Genomic DNA, 14534 nt, shown 5'->3' on the forward strand with positions numbered 1-14534 from the left:
GTGTGTGTGCGTGTGTGTGTGCGTGTGTGAGTGGACTGAGAGAGTTCGGGAGAGACAGCACTTTGCTGTCATTAGGTGAGATCATGTAAAGACGGTATGACCGGGTTAATTTTTAATGTCCAGCCTTTGGAAATATAAAATATGCATCCAGCCCTTGTTGGACATGACATAGACTCTTTACATCTCTCTTCCACACTTTGTCTCTTTCTCTGCCTCACTAGTCAACCTTCCTGTCTCTCTGTTATATACTTTCTTTTTTTATCCATGGTTTGCTTTCCCTCTCTTTCAGCCTCTCAGCGTGTATGGCCTTGTTTCACTCTGTCTGGTCGGGTTTTCTCTCTTCCTACTTGGCATCTATCCACCTCTGTTCTTCCTCTGAATGTTTGCCCTGAGAACCAGACAGAGGGAAGGTGTTGTTTGATGATCTCACTGGAAAGCGCTTGAAGCGTTGCCGTTTTCACTCTGATTCTCCTATTCTCCTTCTCCCTCTCTGTCTGTTTGTGTTTGCTTGTTACATTTAACAGCTTGGTTGCTACGTTGTCACGGATCTGCTGGAAATCCTTAGGAGATATGGCCAAATACACACCGACAGAGATGAGGAGCTTGTACAGAAAGAGGGAAGTCTTTCTATCCGTTCTGTAAACACACTCGTGTTTTCTCTCTATTTCTATGGACAAACCAATGGTGATTCCAGATTCCAACTCAGAGGTCCCTGAGATCATAAACTGAGCTCTGTTGCTGCTATTTAGAGCTCAGGGTTGGATAGTGCTGTGTTATACTGAATTTTATCCCCACTTTATGATGAACACATGCAGCATCAAGAGGACCTCAAAAGGAGGTCATTTTATTTCATAGCGCTATGCTTTTACACTTTCCATGTATATTCATATTTTAAGACAATAGGACACAATTAAATAATTATTTATCTGTTAAAATGTTTCAAATAGAGGTATATATTTCTATTTAAAAAAATGGTGTTACTCGTTAAACAAAAGATATATAAGCACAAATGTGTTTTCTTGCTGAGGAATATGTTCGGACACTGTGACAGCCTGAGTTTGCTGCTGTGGCTGAAATAACTAAATGGTCCTTCTGTAATCCTTTTCATAAGCTGAGAGATATTTTTCTACACGGTCCAGTTAAAGTAACCCAAACAACACATCTCAAGATCTGGGCTTTGGCTTGATTTTACGTTCCACTTCTGCTTCAGCTTTAATAATTTTTGACAGTCTCACATTTTCCTCAAAGAAACTTTGGTCTATGGTGGAATTCATACTGGATTTTATGATGGGAAGCTGGACCAGCTGCAGCAGAGCATCCCCAAACATGACACTTCCTCCGCCATGCTTCAGTCTGTATGAGGTTATTTTAATATGATGCTGAATTTGGTTTATTTGTCAGTTATGGTGCAAAAAAATAATCTAGACTTTCCAAAGATTTCCTCTTTGAACACATTTCATCACAGTCTCTTTTAATTGTTGTGGCACTTTTTTGGGGACTTCATTGAATAAATCTGCTTGGAAAGCCACACCTGGGCATGTAGCCTGTTTTTTCAAATTTTATTTTATGTTTTCCACCTGTTGACTATTTTTATTCGATAACCAAATGGCTGATTTAAAATTCTGCTAATCTTTTTTAAATAAATTAAAAGTCTTAAAGGTCATTTCTTAATTAGATATGTCATATTCACATGACTGTGAGACATCTTGCTAGTACATTTGATAATTTAGCAGTCCTCCTGTGCTATGTTTGTAGGATGTGCTTTTATGTGAACTCCTGTCTAATGTGCAGTTGTGTGCTTGTTTCATTTCTAATTATGTTCCACTGTGGAAAGCACTGACCTGAAATTTTCGGCTTCATCTATTTTGCATTTCATGTTCATGGGTTTTTTTTTGTTTTTTTTTCCTGCTTTGCTCATTTTAAGGGTGAACTCAGGCATTGTAATCGGAAATGTTAAATACACACAGAGATGCAGGTTTCACCAATAATCAAGGTATATTTTTTAAATTGTTTTCATTGTAAGATTATTCTGTCCCTTTTAAAGACTCGTCTGTTTTAAGGCTTTTTGCTAATATTTATCATCATTTACTTACTTCAGAAAGGTAAACTCTCATATGGATTTATTACACACACAGTAAAATATTTTGAGCCTTTTGTGCAATTTCTTGTAATTTTTCTGATTGTGGCTTACAGATAATAAAAAAAAAAATCTAAATGTGTCTCACAAAATCCTATTTTTTGCCTCAGATCAATATATATATAAAAAAATATAATTTAAACAGAAATACCAAGCTTCAGAAAAGATTGGTAATTCTATTCACTCAGTGTTTGGTCATCTTTTTGCATGAATTACTGCGTCAGTGCAGTGCAGCATGGAGGCTGCAGCTATCCTTGTTCTTAGCAGGCCTTTTCCTACCACACTTTTTCCTTCCACTCAACTTTCCAGGAATATGCTTACATACGCACTCTGTGAGAAACCTGCTTCTTCAGCAATTACTTTTTGTGGCTTAGCCTCCTTGTCGAGAGTGTCAATGACTGTTTTCATATGTCAGGTCAGCAGTGAAAGAGAGAGAGATTTTTTAAAAGCTCAGGAAACCTTTGCAGGTGTTTTAAGTTAATTCGCTAATTAGGGTGTGACGCCTTGAGTTTCCTGTATGTAACCTCTTCACAATATTCTAATTTTCTGTGACACTGAGTACTGTTTTCTTTTTTATCTGTAATCCATTATCACCAAAATCAGAAGAAATAAAGGTTGGCAATGCTTCCTAAAATGTGTAATTAATCTATTTCACTTTCTATAAGGAGAGACATAAAATTGAACATTTTTGCCAAATTCTAACCATTGGATATGTATACAATCAGAATGAATTGTTTAACAGAGCACGAGTGCAGCTGAATAAAACTAGAACATATTTAGCAACTGGTTGACTGTGGGGCAGCTCGACATTGTTGTTGGCCAGCAGTTGTACTTATTCTGTTTCCATCATGGGGCCAAAGACCCAGCTGCAGCTGTGGCTCTGTTTGTGTGTGATGATGAGAAAGGGGTTAGTGAAACACATCAAGGGCAAATGCAGGGTTTTATTGGATCAATGAGTCTTGCATAACTGAGCACAGAATATACTGGCCCTGGGTGGCGTGATGAGAAGCTGTGACGTATGTGAAATGATGAGACTTCAGCCTAATACATTTTTATGGCTTTATCATTTCCTATAATTTATCAGAATCAAAGGCTATAACAAGAATGAAGTGCATCTGTGTGACAATATGATAAGGTGGCTGTATGAACACAGAAACATTTAGGTTGTTATGAAGTGTGTAGATGTGGAGGTGATTAATATTGATGGAGTATTGATTGCTTTGAGCCGGCTCTGTGTTTATGAACCACAGCGGCTGAGTCAACACTATAACTACAGTAACTAACTACATCAGCACCAAGAGGCTAAAAAGTTGCAGACACAGTTCTTTAAGTTAGTGGCTTATACTCCAGTGAAATAATGTGTGCAGCACAGGAATATGGTCCAACTAAGGGTCATTGTCTTTAAAATGTGTGCTGGAGTAACTACCAGCTGCAGCTGTTTGTGTGGTTTGTTGTTTTTTGCAGAGGTTACACCAAAGTAGTGGTTGATGTAAAGCTGCACAAGACACTAGACACTTCTTTTGCTTTCTGTTGCTTTGCAGAAAGAGACCAAAGGCCAGTTCCTGTTGGACCATGTTTGTAATCACTACAACCTGCTGGAGAAGGACTACTTTGGCATACGATACGTAGATCCTGAGAAGCAAAGGGTAACTATGAAACACAACAACACAAAATGGACTGTTTTCATCTTTCTTTCAGGTCATTCAGTCGATTTCAGTGACAGGTGGTGGAGGGTAAAGGATAAAGCCATATTTTTCTGCTTAAATATAAAGAAACAACACAGTAAGCGACCAATTTATGCATCTTCAAATGCTTGTAAACACAAAATCAAATCAAACCAAGTTTGATTTGTGTAACACAATTCAGCAACAAAGTATTTCAAAGTGCTTTGTATCATAAAAATACAAAGTCATAGCCCATAGAGTCAACAATTGAAACATTGGATTTTCTCAAGTGCCATTGTTACACATCAGATTGTTGATAATTGCTTCATTGATTATGTTTCAAGAGCAACTCTAAACAGGCGGGTTTTTAAAAAGCGAATGTATTTGGTAGTTGCTTCCTGCTAAATACTAAATTTTGATTCTTAAATGAGAAACCGATCTTATCTTAATTCACAAAAGTCTGAAAATCAGTCACTGTCTCCTTTTGTCCAGGCGTGAGGGACGGACAGACAGACCCGCCCACCGGGTCTCGTCTCCACTGTAAACAATAGTCGTCCTGCTGTTGCCAACTTAGCAACTTTCTGTGTAGCATCCACTGTTTGCTTAAAATAATATATTCAAGCAAATCAAAATAAGTGGAAACACCCCAAACTAAGACCAGTCCAAGAAGCTCTGCTTAGTGTTTTTTCAGCAGACCTCGCAGGACTGTCTCCATGAGCAATTGGTGACATTTTGCCTCTATTAACAAAATGAAATCGTCAGCAGAAGAACAATCGCAAACAGAATCACACTCACTGAGAGACAGTAGTTGCACTGAGTCACCGCTGCCAGAATTGCTCTGTTAGATATTACTCAGACAGCAGTGGTTGCATTACGTTACAGGCTCAAGTGACAAATAATCAAGATCAGTCTCAATATTTCAAGCAGCCTACGCACACAGACGAGACCAGACGCTTCATTCAGCTACACTGAATTTACAGTGAGAAAAGCACCAACACACAGCAAGTATTGTTGGAAAAATAATACTGCAGAGAGCTCAGTAAAGCAAACATGCACAAAAAAAAGTTTATAGGTTTTGTATTCCAAGGGAGGATGACTGAAAAGTACTTTAAAAACCACACAGAAGTCAAATAAGCTATCACTAATCAGAGATGTTCTGTTCTGCATGTCAGCTCAATAAACTTTTCCTCTCAGTGTGGCAAAAAAGATCTTTGTTTTAAAATCTTTGGACAGTAAAAAGGCATTATTTCAAATTAGAATTTTCTCCAACAGTTTTGAGATGTGGAGCTGAAATTTGTTTTCTTTCCTTAAATGTTTTTCTTTGAATCTTCAAGAATCCAACCACTCTGATTTCCACGTGTAATTTTTTAAAATTAGGTGTGATGAAATCGTTACTCCCATACGAGCATTTGACAAAAACTTTGCAGGAAAACAAAACAAGATAATTTAATTGAATTTTGATACAGATTCCATCAGAAAACTCTAGATGTGAAGAGGTCACTAAAACACAGATGTCATGTTTCAAGAGGAAAAAGAATAGAAATATATGCATAAATATGACATTCTCTTTATTTGCCTTGCTCTTTCAAGAGGTCTGTCGTTTTTAAGTTTACTTCATTTTGACTTTCATTCATGTCCTATTTTCCTCTCTTTTAGCACTGGCTGGAGCCCAACAAGCCTGTGGTGAAGCAAATGAAGTGTAAGTGTCCCTTCTGCTCACCTTGTTGCATTAGGGTCTCTGGAAATGCAACAGCAAGTTACTACAGTGCCCTCCATAATGACTGGCAGCCTTGGCAAAAAGCTTCAAACAAGTTAATGTTTAAATGCAACAGCAGCATCAGAAACTGACAGAACATTAACCTTTGGAGGGAGATTTCTTACCTCCTGTATCATCTCATTGCATGTGAAACTAAGATGAAATGACTTTCATCTCTTAGAGTGAGCATTTATTTATTTTATCTCCTTTTGTATCATCATCCATTATGCAGGTTTCTTCCCTGGAATTTCACTTCTTTGCCAGCTTCAGGTTATCACCTAAGACACAGATGGAAAAAATAATATCCTCAGAAAACTCTTGATTTGTAAGTTTTTGGACAGTAGGTGTAATGTTAAATAGATTCTTCCATGCTGTAAGGTTTGTGTACAGGGCGGCTGAAACTATAAAAACTTGTTGGACTCTGGCCGTGTGTTCAATCAAAGATGTTGCAGCGACTGTGATCCTGAAATATAGCAGCTGCTGACAGAGAAACGCATCTCCAATAAGCCATGATGAGCCCCATTTTTTATATTCATTTCAAAACTTGGAACAATGAATTTTGGCTCAATCAAATCAAACACATCACTTGTGATCAAGATTGAAAAATTATGTGAGATGACAAAAAAAGAAAAAAAGAGTTTGAATAAAGTTTGCGAAACCTACCTGTTGGATACGGCAGTATCAGGAAAATAACATGCTAACGCACCCCTACGCATCAGCTGAGGGGTAGCACAATCCGGACACATGTACCACCACGACAAATAAACAAAAACATCAACATTCGCTTTTGGTTCTTACAGGCATCTTTTGGTAATCTCTGAAAGAATCGGCATTACGCTGTTCCAGTTCTTTTAAAGTTTTAATTTATTGCTCTGACTGCTTTTTGGCAGTCAGAGCAAGTGAAGTGGCAAGTTTGAGCCAGTTTCTATTTTTCTGCAGCCATGTCCTGACTAGTAAGATCAACACCGAGATGCCTTATTTAAATGTCATGTTCTCTCGTCTTTCCGATGTTGAAGGCAGGCTAGTAGAAACAGACCTCCATAGAAAAAAGGATTTAGTGGATTGCCAATTCAGATTCACACTTTGATTAATTTTAGAATTTAGAAAAAAGTACAAACTTAAACAACTTTAAATATTTCCGCTACCAGTGATTCTTGAGAATACACAGCAAATTCGGCAGTGTCAGATTTCCAGTGCAAGTGTTGTATGTTGAAAATAGAGTGTTAATTCAACAACATCAGTGTTAGTTTCCCTAACACTCACCTGCTGCAGCAGAGGTTGGAGCAGGCCCCCTGCCTGGACCTACATGGGAAGTAGAACATTACTTCGGGTATCCAAATTTTCTTCATAACATCTGATAAGAACTGTAAAGGAGAGCTCTCTACTGATGAAAACTGTGTACGATACCCCAGTAGGGTGCCCCATTGTTGGCTCATGGTTGCTAAAAACCTTACCAGACTGATTGACTTTAGTGACATAGTGAGTGTAAATTATTGAATAAAATGTTGTACCACATGGCTTGCTTTATTTTCACTCTTATATTTAACTTTATGAAACACAAAACTACAAATGAATTGTCCTTATTGTCTCCAGGTGCATTCTGGGTAAAGCTTGTCACCAACGTCATCATCAGTCACTTGGCAACAAACGGCAAACTAGCTAGAGCATTTGTAGGGATTTCGTTACAATATGTTCTGTCAGATACGCTGCCAGAATATCATACATGCAGTCAGTACGCATGCCCCGCGCATGCGCATTAAGAAGTCCGACCGTCAGTGGAGTTGTCAGTTCAGCATACGCAACAAGTTATAAGTCATTAAATTGTTTATAATATGATACAACATGATAACTAGATAGATATACATGCGTTGTCGTGGTTTCAAAGTGTATTTAAAGCAGGTTTGGCTGCAGCTGCAGTCAACTACAACACACGCCCGTGTAAAACTCATTAACCTACTTAACCGCTAAGTCAGGATGCCATACAGCTGTTAATAACAAAGTGTATGATGATCTACGTCATGATTCTATGTTGATGATTAAATAAAATCATATGGTAATGACTGCGTATGCATGTCTGAGCTAAGCGTATCTGACAACGTATGCTGATCTGACAGAACAGTTTGTCACCTACCGCCGAGATAGACGTATTGCACCGCTGCTCTAGCAAAGCACGAACAGCTATGAAATGGGATGAAAGCTATTTATTGAATAATTAACTCGTGTTTTAGATTGTTCTTGAAAAACTAAAAATGGTGGCCCAAATGCACTACAACCCTCGGTATATCAAATTATTTACCAAGTGGCAGATAAAATTAATCTTGGTAACCCTAATTGACAGGACAACAGGAAAAAAAAAAAACACTTTCAGGAAATAGTTTTTGTGTCCTTACAGAATATTTAAATGTACTGCACTGCATATGCTACCATATTATTATTATAAAATAGTTGGTTTCACAAAAATAGCCAGTTTGCGTCAGTTTACACCAGAAAAGATGCTTTCATTTAATCAGCTTCTGGAGGTTTTTACAGTAGGTAAAGGATTTATTCACGATAGGGTTAGGGTAACCCTAACCCTGCTCACGATAAGTTGGCAAACAAGCTTTTAGACAAGTATTTCCTTGTAGTTTTTGTTGTGGTGTTTGTAACCTGATATGTGACATTCAGGCTGTTTACTTCAAGCTTTGTGTTTTCTGCCAGCGACTGGAAGCAGATACCGCACCTATTGAATCTGTACTTATTGAGAAGGAGTTTCAAATTTTCCTGCAGCAAGCTGTGGGATATATTTAATTTTTGTGAAACTAAAATGACATCAAGGGATAAAAATGCGCCTTTGCTTGATGAAAAATTTAAACAAAATCCACTTTGGGGGTTTTGAGATCTTCCTTACAAACTCCCAGGTTTAATGTTTCTTGGCTTCCATGTTTTTCATCCATCTTTTTTTGTGTTCTCTCATAATTTTCCTTTTAGTCTGGATGTTCTCTTCGTTTTTTTCCTTTTCTTCCTTCCTATGTCCTCATTTCGCTATTTGAAGTTCATCCACTCTTCTAATGACTGCACTGTTCTTTCTGTCCTGTCATAAATTAATAAAAGAGCTATTAGTTGCATATTCTCCCTCTGTGAAAATGGGAGACTGTGGATATCACTGCAAACCGAGATGGGATGTTGGAAGAGTAATAAAGCCAATATATTCCAGGGTTAATTCAGACTGACTGAGCGACACTGATTGATAATGTAGCTAAAGAGGGAAGTCACATCAGTGAATAGAATAGTAGAAATTGGCGAGTTTGAGATGAAAAAAGCTGACAGAGACTGAAAGAAGGAGAAAGAAGAGGAAGAAGAGGATGGAGGAAGAGCGTTGAAAAGATTTGATTTGAAATGACACATCAGCTCTGCATGCAACGGGATTTTTCTCCCTAAATTGGGTTTCGGTGGCTTGTGTTTTCAGGACTCTTTATGGTTCTCGGCTTACGCACGTCGGTAGACGTCACATTCACCGGCGTTTGTACCGACGGCCTTTCTTAATAATGTTTTCAGAGACGCTGTTGCCATCCCATAAGCCCGAGCAAATAAGCAGCTCAAGTTCTTTGGGAGCTGGTGGGAGGATTGCATCTTTCACATTGCTCAGCATGTATTATGTAGATTTTTTTTTTTTTCCCCTTTCTTTCATGGTGAGATAATACCATAGGGCAGGGGTCCCCAAGCTACGGCACGCGGGCCGGATCCGGCCCCCTGAACAATACCAGAGAGCATTCAGATTTTTTTTTCCATTTATTGTATTTTCCAGTTTATATGTGGATTTTTCTTCAACCACCAGGGGGCTCTTTAGCAGGAAGTGTGTCCTGTAAACTGTGGGTGTTTTGTTTTGCATGGCGCATTAGGGAACTGCTTGACTTTTATGTTATTTAATCAGTACGGTGCTTGTGGTAGAGCAGATGAACACACGTGTCTGTTATGAACCTGCATTTCAGGTTGAATTCTTCGAAGCAATGCCGTAAGTAGCAACTTATACTTCAAAACGAGCCTTTATGTTAACATATGAGGAATTATTATGTTATAGTTACATTCCCTCAATGGGATTATATACTAAACATTCCCTCAATGGGATTATATACTAGTCAGTCCCAGTGACCGTTTCACTCATGGTTTTTGCCCATGTGCTTTCTGGGTAAAAATCAATCGAGAAACGCCCCACCCCCTCAACAATTTCCGGCCCCCCACCAGAGAAGGGAAAAGTTATGTGGCCCTCATAGGAAAAAGTTTGGGGACCACTGCCATGGGGGCTCCTGCTTTTAAAGGCAGGCTGGAGGAGGCACACTGTGAAGATTACTGGTTAGAGGATTCATTTCTTCCTCGGTAACGCTCCTTTTCGAACATTTAATGTTGGAATTTTGTATCTGTTTGTGCCCTTTATAAAACTGGATAAAAGTAGGCTTCAGATTCATGGAAAACAAACGTTATGAATCTCACACAGAGAGATACCTGTTTTGGATTTAACGTAAAACCAGGACACCCTGCTTTAAGACCGCCGTATGTATTTACTGTCATAATCAAATGACTGTTTTTCTGAGACACACTTTAATTTTTTTTTTTTTTTTTTCTCAGTTTTTTTTTTTCTGCTGTTGTTCTTATTTGTCATTGCTCTAAACTTTGTCTACACTCATTTACCCTACCATAAGGTTTGGTCCGAGATCAAATAAAATGTAAGAATTGGTGAATTTCAACGTGAGCGACACACATTTAAGTCCATGATGGACTTAAACAGAGGGAAGCAAACAGTGTTTATCTCCTGAACGTTATTTAGAAAATTATGTTCCAGATACATCATGTGCAGTTAAAGGAAAAAGTACTTATCAGATTATCAAACAAATTACCAAAAGATACCCAGAAGAAATTCGAAAAGCAGTTATAAAAAAATTTAATTTATTGTGGAAATAAACTATCTGCAGTAGATAGTTTACTGTCTAACAGTAAGAAGTAAGTTGAACGATGAAGACTAAAAGTACTTTTCTAAAACATTTCTTTATCGAAAATGTTTTTTATTAGTCTTATGTAATATTCTACTGTTAAAGATTATGTCTTCATTAGCTGCAATCAGAAAATCCTCAACTAACAGGAAGAAAGTTACCGAGAGCATCACCTTTAATTAATCAGTCTACACAATGTGTTGAACTTGGTGAGCTGAGTTAGAGAAACAAATAAAACTTTTCAATAATATCCAAATGTAATAAAAACAATTGTGTTTGTGTCTCTTGTCCTCAGCAGCTCTGCACCCGTTCACAATGTGCTTCCGGGTCAAGTTCTACCCCCACGAGCCAATGAAAATTAAGGAGGAGCTCACCAGGTAAAAACTAACAGATTAATGTAGTTTTTTCATGTAGAAATTATTTATTTCTATGCAAGAGATAGTTTTTTGCTTTTTATATTTAATATGAGCAGATACAGTTTTTTGGTGGGAGCGAGAGAGCAGCTTTTCAGTATGTTTAGCAAGCCGTTAACAGAATATAAATATTTTAATTGTCCCAAAGTTGGGAAATTCAGGTGTACCAGCAGGAAAGTGGTACACAAGTACAATAATTTTGCACTGAGAGAAACTATGAGGAGGTGATTCACATCAGGAGCTCATGTGGGATCTCAAAAGGTGAGAAACAATGTAAAAAATGTGTCTTTAAATCAAACAAATAAATGTTTTCAGTTAAAAAGAACTGATTTTTATGATATCACATAAAAAAAATGCCAGGAAAAACATGTGATATGACGTGAATATGCTGAGTCTGAGTCACTTCAGCTTAAACAAACTCACACCCTGCATTGACACGCAAACATCTTCTCACTGCATCGGTGTAGATTCTCACCCATCTAGGACCCAATAACCAAAGTGCTTAAATTAACTGACATGTTGGATTCTAAAAAAAAAAAAAAAATCAAGAAAAGAAGTCCAGATGCCTTCTGAGCATCTTGAAGCTGCTCACCAGTGAAAAGTGGTTAGAAGAGATGATGGCTCAGGAAGAATGGGTTGTTTTCACTGCCAGCTCCAGTTTTCAGAGGTTTCTCATCTGCTGAGCACCATTCTTCCATCATAAAGATTATATTTAGTACAGGCCTTTAATATTTTCCCAGTTAAATATTTCTTTTACTTATGTTTTTTTTTTCTACATTACATAGCAACCCAACAAGGACACAAATACCACTGACTTAGAGCATTGATGACAGTGACAAAAAATAAGTTATGTTGTAAATAAATAAATAAATATTAACAATAAAAATAAAAAAAACTGAACTATTTGTTGCTCAGAGCACCACATATTGAAAAGATCTGCAGACTGACACACAAAATCAGAAAGTGTAATAAGAAATTTAATCTCATCATTACATTTAGGCTCATACCTCCAAGCAGCTGCAGCCTATAAATAAAACTGTTTAGAGATTGCAGCAGTCCTTTTTCTCTCTGTTCAATCTGTGATGCTTTCCTTCTGCCATGTTTCACCATCCAAGCTGAATCGGTTTGATCTCGTGGATATCGTCTCACTGGTTCATGTGATTTCTCCTGCAAACTCATCTGCATCCATAGCAACAAGTGTCTCCGGTTCCAGAATGGCTGTCATTCTTTTTGTCTCTGTGGTAAAACCAGACAAATCAGCATGTTAGCAGCATGGATACGTCTGCGGTGAAGCTGTTTCTATAGTAACCACAGCACCGCTCTGTGGTGTGGTCGTTGTCGCTGTGACAGGGCTCCTGTTTAAATAATTTCTTTAAAAAAAAAAAAAAAGTTGACTGTGGATGGATTCAAAACAGACATAAATGCACATTTTAAGAATATTTTTTCGTGCAAATCAAAGTATTTTTCTCTGTTTATTGTCGCTGTTGTTGTTTGCATTCTGCCAGGTATCTCCTGTACCTCCAGCTGAAGAGAGACATCTACCACGGCCGCCTCCTGTGTCCCTTTGCTGAGGCGGCGTACCTGGGAGCCTGCATCGTACAGGGTGAGGAGGACCAGAGCCACATGGAAACTGTGTGTGATCTTTCAGTCTCTGACTCATTTCATGGACGAAATTCATCTTGGATTTCAGTGGCATGTACTTAATCAGAAAGATTTAGAGAAAATCTTTCGTTTTCAGGTGGGGAAGGAAAAACATTCCTGCAATAAAATCACTGGTGGGATTTTTTTTTTTATTTTTATTTTTTTAGGTGTGCTGTTGTTAAAAGCAAACCTTTTGCCATTGTTACAGCTCTTCTTATTCCACAACTCTCACCTCACAGTCTGGCACCGGCGGTTTTCTTGAAAATGATAATTCCCTAATTTGTGTAATTTACTATATCCCCGCTGCTGCTGGAAGAATTGCTTGTTTTAAGGCTTTTTACTCATCCTTACCAGGGGGAAATGTGTCCAGCTCTGCATGGTGTTTCAGCTCAATCATTGCAAAGAGCAAACCTTACATCTTGAAAATCAAATCCTTCCAAATTACCAAAAGTGAAAATGTGGCGATACTGTACAAAAAACAGAATGTTCCTTAAGCTATTTGCTGCTTAAAAAAATGACTAAAATGATGGACTGTCTGAAAAAAACACAAACGGGACTTTTCATTGTGGAACCAGTTAGTTCTCGCCCATTAACCAGCTGCAGCTGAGGTTATTAGACTTATCTTATAATCCCTCATTTTAAAACACCAAGCGATCTCTGTAAACCTCTGGGTATAGGGATTAAAAATGTTTTTTTTTCCTTCTCTCAATTAACAGTAACAGATAAACGTCATATCACAGGCACTTTGATATGGATTAGGAAGCTCTGCCATATAAATGGAGCCTCCTGGCTGATCCACTCGGCTCTGAGCTGCGCTAACATCGTCTCATTGGCTCTTGTCCTCAGAGAGCAAAGTGCGACTCGCTCAGTTATCTCAACCCACAGCGTGTCTGCGGCGTATCATTGGCTGCTCTGACTAACGAGGACACGTCCCCATCCCACTTTCTCAAGGTGTTGATTAGGGAGCTGCGGAGCAGTCTGAGGATTATTGTTAAATTAAACTCTAGGCAAGTTTTTCATTTAACCTTTGTTATGGTTATTAATTAAGAATGGATCCAGAAATAAGTGTGGGTGAGAGGGATTTGCTCTGAACCCAATAAGCAATTTTCCCTCTGCTGCACATTGACTGTTAAATACAGCAAAGTAAATATGTTGGTACTTTTTATTCTAGCTGCATGTTTATTGACAAAAATAATTATTTGTCTCTTCTGGGCATAATTCAGTGTGTTTTTGTTTTATTTACATTGGACACCACTCCACTCTCTGTCAAATACTAATAATTTTGGTAATGAACTGACCTAAGATAAGACAAAGTTCTGTCTTATTTAACAGTGAGGAAAAAACAAAGGTATGTGTGTCTTTCTGTTCAGTGTATGCAAACCTCTGGTTTCAACTTTACATCAAGCAAAACATATTGTCTCAATTACACAACCTTGTGGAACTCCATGGCCTGTTCCGGTGCAAGAAGCACATTTATTGTTGACATAAATAAACTGGAATCTGCCAGATAAATGTTATTAAAATCAGCCTAGGTTTCTTAAATCTGTACCATGTATCCAGCGATCTGCTTTGGACCGAGACATAAAGGAACAAAAGTTATTTTACTCAGTCCTGCATCTTTAATGTGATTGGCTCTGATTTCTGCCTCAAACTTCTTCTATAAATAGTTTCTTTAGAAAGAACAAAAGGAAGATTCAACAAAAAGGCTTTAAGACTTGAGAAGCTTATGTGTCTTGCCTCCATACTTTGCTCTAAGATGATCTATTTTACAAAAACAATGCTGCCAGATGTCAGAAATATAACTTTTTTTTTTTTTCTTGCAGCTGAGCTGGGAGATTATGACCCAGAGGAGCATCCATCAGACTACATCAGAGACTTCAAGCTGTTCCCTAAACAGTCCCTCAAACTGGAGAGGAAGATTATGGAAATACACAAAAATGAGCTCAGGTAACAAAAGAA

At 38.0% G+C, this 14534-nt stretch overlaps 1 protein-coding gene across 12 annotated transcripts in view; it reads left to right on the top strand.

The window, feature by feature from the left end:
- frmd3 (FERM domain containing 3) overlaps positions 1–14534 on the top strand; it is a 48926-nt gene that overhangs the window by 12409 nt on the left and 21983 nt on the right. For 9 of the 12 annotated variants that reach the window (XM_007548082.2, XM_016669492.1, XM_016669493.1 and 6 more), the window contains exons 2-6: positions 3679–3783; positions 5458–5500; positions 10817–10898; positions 12440–12537; positions 14399–14522. In XM_007548082.2, coding sequence (XP_007548144.2) covers positions 3679–3783; positions 5458–5500; positions 10817–10898; positions 12440–12537; positions 14399–14522 — 452 coding nt within the window. The remainder of the gene's footprint in view (positions 1–3678; positions 3784–5457; positions 5501–10816; positions 10899–12439; positions 12538–14398; positions 14523–14534) is intronic. The other 3 variants (XM_007548081.2, XM_007548085.2, XM_007548083.2) reach the window with 1 other exon arrangement.

The sequence above is a fragment of the Poecilia formosa genome, unplaced genomic scaffold (assembly GCF_000485575.1).
Source record: "Poecilia formosa unplaced genomic scaffold, Poecilia_formosa-5.1.2 Scaffold25, whole genome shotgun sequence".
Taxonomy (NCBI): Eukaryota; Metazoa; Chordata; class Actinopteri; order Cyprinodontiformes; family Poeciliidae; genus Poecilia; species Poecilia formosa.